Here is a 6,840-nt window from a genome sequence, read left to right on the forward strand (position 1 = left end):
AATGATGATCATCCAGGTTAATAAAGTCCTGAGAAGGACTGTTTTTGTTGTTGTTGACTGACGTTTCGACAACCTTAGCGGTAGTCATCTTCAGAGTCAAATGAGGAGTAAACGTCAGGTTAGCCGTATTCGTTGTCTGGTTCTTACGTCATTGTATTGTGTGTACAGGAAATGTGTATTGTCAATGTGGATTAGTGTGAAGTGAAATATTTTATTTTTAGTTGTGATGTGTGATTTAGGTGTGACGTTTTTAGTTGTAGTGTGTGGGTGTCAATTGTGTATTGTCATTGTGAATTAGTTTGAAGTGTAATGTTTTTAGTTGATCGTTTGTTTGTATTGTGAATAAGTCGTTTGTAAGGTGCCGGTAATTGCTGTGATCTGTTCAGGGGGGTTTGTTCCAAGTTGGTATACCAACTTTCTAATGTAAGCCGTTGTCTATAGTCAGTACTGTAAGTGATGCATTTTGCCGAGTCCCAGTCAATGTTGTGCTTTGTGATTCGGTGATGTTCGGCAATGTGATTAGTTTTGTCTTGTTTCTTAGTAGCTCGTTTGTGCTCAGTAAGTCTTATGTTTAAGTTCCTGCCAGTTTCCCCGATATAGGAGGCGTGGCAGTCGGAGCAGTTTATTTTGTAAACTGCACCTTGTTTACAAAATAAACTGCACCTTGTTTACAAAACAAACGACTTATTCACAATACAAACAAACGATCAACTAAAAACATTACACTTCAAACTAATTCACAATGACAATACACAATTGACACCCACACACTACAACTAAAAACGTCACACCTAAATCACACATCACAACTAAAAATAAAATATTTCACTTCACACTAATCCATATTGACAATACACATTTCCTGCACATTTCCTGTACACACAATACAATGACGTAAGAACCAGACAACGAATACGGCTAACCTGACGTTTACTCCTCATTTGACTCTGAAGATGACTACCGCTAAGGTTGTCGAAACGTCAGTCAACAACAACAAAAACAGTCCTTCTCAGGACTTTATTAACCTGGACGATCATCATTTACAAACATATGATGTGATGTTTTTTGAAGTCAGCTGGTGTATGGAAAGCCATAGTGGACAAAAGTAGTCGAGAATTTTTTTGGAGTCGAGTTTTTTTTTTTTACAGTCGAGAAATTTTTTTTACAGTCGAGAATTTTTTTTACAGTCGAGATTTTTTTTTACAGTCGAGATTTTGTTTTACAATCGAGATTTTTTTTTACAGTCGAGATTTTTTTTATAGTCGAGAATTTTTTTACAGTCGAGAATTTTTTTACAGTCGAGAATTTTTTTACAGTCGAGATTTTTTTACAGTCGAGATTTTTTTTACAGTCGAGATTTTTTTTTACAGTCGAGATTTTTTTTACAGTCAAGAAGTTTTTTGCAGTGTCGAGAATTTTTTGGCAATTGAAAATCAAAAACTAAGTCTGATTATAAACTAAGAGAAAGATAGCGAAACTTTTTCATTTCATTACTGTGGTTTTATTAGAAATGTCAAACGTCTCAAGAGCTGTCGACGAAGATTTAGAAAATTTGTTATTATCGATACAACACTGTTTAGAACGTATAGATAGGAACGATATTCTTGGTAACTTCAATTTTTTAGAACATTTATGTGATCGCCTTGAAGGACATATTCGAATAATAATGGCCATCTCCTTAGTCCTTAGAAATCAACAACATCCCATATCGCCGCTCATAGCAAACTTACTCAATATATTAAGACAAAAACTTCAATTTCTGCGAACACAGATTACTTTATGTAATGAGGAAGTTGCGATACGTTGTAGAATTCCAGTCCCGCAAGAAGCAAGCTCTGGAGGCAGACGTAGATACATTGTTACAGCAGACCAAATTGAAGAATTACGCAGTACGGGTATGAATTGGAAAGCCATTGCCAGTTGCCTTGGAGTGAGTGCCAAAACTCTTTACAGAAGAAGAATAGACTATGGTATAGCAAACACTTACTGTGACATAACAGAACAAGAGCTTGAACGATACATTAGAGATATTTTAAGATTGACACCCTTCTCTGGCGAAACTTACGTAAGAGGAGCTTTGCGTGGTCGGGGTATTCATATCCAAAGGTGGAGAGTTAGGGAAGCATTAGAAACTATTGACCCTATTAACCGTGCCATAAGACGAAGATACGCTATACAAAGGCGGGTGTACAATGTGAGGAAACCAAATCATCTCTGGCACATTGACTCCAATCACAAACTCATCACTTGGAGATTTGTCCTGCATGGTTGCATCGACGGCTATAGCAGAACTATTATTTATTTGAAATGCTTCACGAACAATCTTGCGCATACTGTTTTGCAATGTTTTGTCAATGGTGCACAAAGATTTGGGATTCCATCTCGCGTACGTGGCGATAGGGGGGTGGAAAATGTACACGTTGCACGGTTTATGATAGCTAATAGAGGTCTAAACAGAGGAAGCTTCATAGCCGGACGCAGCGTGCATAACCAAAGAATTGAGCGCCTTTGGGCGGAGGTGAATAGAGTGAGTTCCTCCTATTATAAAGATCTATTCCAATTTATGGAGGAAAGCGAGCTTCTTGATGCGCACGATGAAATCGATTTGTATGCTCTGCACCATGTTTACATTCCTGCAATACAAGCCTCACTCAATGAGTTTGTCAACCAATGGAATCATCATGGACTTCGAACTATGCGGAGTATGTCGCCCCTAGCACTATGGCGTTCTGAGCTTAATGAAACTGATTTAACAGACGTTAATATCGATAATGTAAATTTATATGGCATTGATCCTGATGGCGCGGTAGTGATATCGAAACGGACAATATGGTTGTTGTCCCTGAAAATTCAGTTGAGTTGACCGAAGATCATGTCAATGAAATACGCCGCCTTGTTCCGGAACCTTTAAGTGATGACGGCAATCACGGAATTCACCACTACCTCACAGTTCGTCAATATTTGCAAAATATTTTTCAGGAACAATAGAAACTATTTAATGAAAGATTATTAGAATGAATTGAGCCTTAAAAATATACCATTTTATCAACAATCGTCGCAACTGCTTTCATTGTCACATATTAGAACACATAAAAAACATATTGAACATATTAAAACTCTTGATAACAGAACACTATAACAGAACATATTTGAACATATTAAAACTCTTGATAACAGAACACTATAACAGAACATATTTGAACATATTAAAACTCTTGATAACAGAACACTATAACAGAACAGTTTTATACGTACGTATACAGTATAGTATAACTTCAACCACAACATTGTTGTTTAATTGTTCGTCTTTATCCATTATCTATTAAACTATGTAAAATGACTATGCAGCTTCTCGTCGAAAAATGTTATTGAATTCCTCGGACAGTTCGTTGTATGACTGGTAAGTTGATGGTATTATCAGTAGAGGAGCACATGTGTGCGCAACAGGTCGACGTGCGTTTCCTGATTCATCACTAAATGCAACCTCGATTGAATCAACTGCAATGATGTTGCTACCAGTAACATACTGGAGAAAAACAATAATAACGTTGTCGTCAAGAGATTTAACAAACCGCTTTAAATGAGAGAAGCATTCCCGTTCGGCACCAGAGGCTGGGCTTGAAATAAAAAGCTTGCAAACCTTTTTCTGGTTTGGCTTTTTTGCTTCATAAAAACTCACCAAACTCTCAACAGTTTCAAATTGCTTAAAACCTTTCAGTTTCTTCAGGATCGGTGACCATGTATTAGCCACGTATTTTGGACGCTGTATTATTTCTTGATGAGCTAACTCCTCAATAATTTTTGACATCGAGCTCTTTTTAATCACCCTGCGGCACTTAAAACTTGAAAGCACGTCAGCTACATCTTCGTCCAATGACGGGTCGGGGCATTCATCACTGATACTTCTTTTTAAAGTGTCACTTTCGTCCTTTGATATATATTGATGAAAAGACTCTACTAGCCAATCCTTAGGAATCGCGTCCTCCGAAAAAAGACAGGAAGCAATAAATGCACTGGACAAAGTAACAGGAAAATATCCAAAGTTAATAAATCCTGCAACAAGAATACGAGCAATACTTTTCCATTCACTCTGTTGGTAGTCACGACCTATAGCTGGGACTTTTTCGGAAGCACCAGTAGCCAGTGAGTTATAAAACTCTCTCCAAAATATGCTAAGCGCCTCTCGTTTTACACCAGAACCTCTTCCGTTTTCAATATCTCCTGCTTCGTCGATAAATACAATCTCTAGGCAACACGACAAAATACTTTCGTCCTTGAACGCAATAATCATGTCTGCTAACACATTGTGGCGGTTAATGGCGATTTCCTTAACCAAACGATTGTTTTCATGAAGCTGATTACCACTGTACAATTCACCATCTGCATCAATATTTACGTCTCCATCATCTTTCAAATCAAATAATATAGCACTTTTTACAATCACAAAAAACAAAGATTTTTATCAGGCATAAGTAACAAATTTATTTTTATAACACTTTTGGTAAAAGTGAGTGATCGATGTCTGCAGATAAAATTTATCACAGTTTAATAAAATTAATAGTAGTAATTACAATAATACTAATAATGCAAGGACTAATAAGGATACTGATGGAAAAATGCTAGGGTACTTGGGATACAATTAAAGATAACAGACAAAAAATATTCAACCAGTTTGTATAGTTTCTTTGGCATACTCTATATAAATAAAAATAAAAATAATACTGATGATGATGATGATGATGATGATGATGATGATGAATATTGTGGAAGACTTAAGGAAGATATAAGGATACATTTAACTATTTGTATTTCAAACAACATGGTTTTAGTGGTTTAATTGTTTTTATTATAAACTATTTGTGGTTATTTGATTCTTTAACTGGGTCAATAACTTTAACAATGTCTGACTCATTTTATTTTCATACGCATGTAAACATCAGTTACCTTGTAAATCAAATGGTTCTTCCAAGTTTGTTTCAAACAATTCACACTGGTTGTTTTGCATTTCAGTAGAAGGTTCAGTATTGGTCATATCTGCATCAGCATCATCAAGCTGCTTATTATTAATGGCTTCATGTTGCTTCAAGGGTTCATCTATGACCACAGTAGCTTGATTTGTTTCTCCAAATTGAACTTGATTTGCTTGACAAATTACAATATATGAATAAGTGTTTATGACAAATACTGAAATATAGACATTACACAATTTTGCTCCTTTCAATGTATAAAAAAGCTCTATATTATATATTTTAATCTTTTTTCATCTCAAGAACACATATATATACTGCTATAATTATATATATACTAATTATTTATATAATTAATATATATACTACTGAATTTGTCATAAGATTTTACTCCAAAACAATAAAAAAAAGAATATTTTCTCAAATCTCACCTTGAAAATTGTTAGTTAAGATTTCATTAAGACTTGAATCATTTGATAGCCTCCATAATTCATCATCCTCAACATCGTCAAACACATTTTCTGGAAGACTATACCTTTTACGTTTCTCTTTATTTGTAGGCTGATTTAGGATTTGTCTACATGGCCTAATATAAACTGGTTTGTTGTTGCTAAAGATTCTGTTGATTACAGAACCATTTAAATATTGACCTTGAGCTAATGTAGGTTTGAGAAGTGCTGTATGGACAGAATGCACAATCTCAATTTCCACGTCATCAGGCAGGGTTCCTTGAAAAGCTTGGCGTATTTCAAGTTCTACGTCAATGTCAGTCCACTCTTTGTGAAATTCAAACGCACTGATGATGTGTCCATTTTCCTGCAGAAAAACTTTTCCTCCTTGACGAGGTACATTCTTGTCATCTGGACCTGATAGTAAGATAAGATCACGCGAGAATGGCCCAGTACTAACTTTTTTCGATTTAGAACATTTTCTCCGACGATTTGATCTCATAGTTGACCGTTGGTCACCGAAATATCTTCTGGTATTGTAGGAAGGAGTTGCCAGATGTGAAGAGGAAGCTGTGACGGATGCATGATTTGTGCAGTGCGACTGCGTTGTATTACTTGGTTGATTTACTTCCATACCTGATGATGATGAATGTTGTCCAAACGTCTTTCTTACTTCATTCTCAACCGAGCATGAACTTCAACACTAGCATAGTTATTGGAAGATGCCCCGGTACTTGCCAAGGCATCCGACAATTCTTCGATACGGTTAAATATTTGCGAAAGTATCTCTTTTGCGCCTGATGAAGATTCAGTCGCCATATTGTTTTTAATGCGCCTATAAACGCGTAAAAAATTGTTGCGAAAAAAATGTCGACTGTAAAAAAAAAATTCTCGATTGTAAAAAAAAAAATCTCGACTGTAAAAAAAAAAGTCTAGACTGTAAAAAAAAAATTCTCGACTGTAAAAAAAAAACTCGACTCCAAAAAAATTCTCGACTACTTTTGTCCACTATGGCTTTCCATACTGGTGTCGGGTGATAAGATGAGATGTACGAGTGAGCGATGTGTGCCAGCTCTGTTTTGAGATGCGTGTAGTCTTTTTGATTGTGAATGCTGTGTTTCATAGTTTGGTGGATTTTTCCGAATGTTGCCAGAATGTCGGTTGAGTTGAGTCGTAGTGGTTTAATGCTGAACAATGGCTTTCAACGAGACATAAAAAACATCACATCCACTCTTTTACGAAACTCTTTCCCAGTAGACTTTATTAACAGAACCGTAAAACGATATGTCGACAACAAACAAACAACAACCTTAATTTAAACACTGAAACTCCTGACACGACGATCACGACCAAGACAAATGAAAATTCTAAAATAACAACTCTATACTTCAAACTACCATACATCAGACATTACTCACACACAC

At 35.9% G+C, this 6,840-nt stretch overlaps 2 protein-coding genes across 2 annotated transcripts; one reads left to right on the forward strand and one right to left on the reverse strand.

Annotated features, from left to right (window-relative positions):
• Nucleotides 1–1,469: 1,469 nt before the first annotated feature.
• LOC124447075 lies at nt 1,470–3,052 on the forward strand. Its single transcript, XM_046997976.1, is given in 2 exon segments — nt 1,470–2,807; nt 2,810–3,052. Coding segments are annotated over 2 exon segments (1,476 nt in total). The 5' UTR covers nt 1,470–1,510; the 3' UTR covers nt 2,989–3,052.
• A 96-nt stretch (nt 3,053–3,148) lies between these two features.
• Nucleotides 3,149–6,249, reverse strand: LOC124447074. The gene is made up of 3 exons (XM_046997975.1): nt 5,399–6,249; nt 4,945–5,142; nt 3,149–4,407 (listed from the first exon to the last, which is right to left on the reverse strand). Exons 1-3 carry the CDS (start codon nt 6,048–6,050, stop codon nt 3,341–3,343), a joined length of 1,917 nt encoding a protein of 638 aa, XP_046853931.1. The 5' UTR covers nt 6,051–6,249; the 3' UTR covers nt 3,149–3,340.
• Between the last annotated feature and the right edge of the window lie 591 nt (nt 6,250–6,840).

Source organism: Xenia sp. Carnegie-2017, unplaced genomic scaffold (genome assembly GCF_021976095.1).
Source record: "Xenia sp. Carnegie-2017 unplaced genomic scaffold, XeniaSp_v1 HiC_scaffold_22, whole genome shotgun sequence".
NCBI lineage: Eukaryota > Metazoa > Cnidaria > Anthozoa > Malacalcyonacea > Xeniidae > Xenia > Xenia sp. Carnegie-2017.

Bases quoted from the DNA above. Each gene is read 5' to 3' on its own strand.
- LOC124447074 (XM_046997975.1), bottom strand. From the start codon at position 6,050: ATGGAAGTAAATCAACCAAGTAATACAACGCAGTCGCACTGCACAAAT. The intron at 5,143-5,398 runs GTGAGATTTGAG...TAATTTGTCAAG, and splicing joins CTTAACTAACAATTTTCAAG to CAAATCAAGTTCAATTTGGA. The intron at 4,408-4,944 runs GTAACTGATGTT...TTGATTTGAAAG, and splicing joins AGAACCATTTGATTTACAAG to ATGATGGAGACGTAAATATT.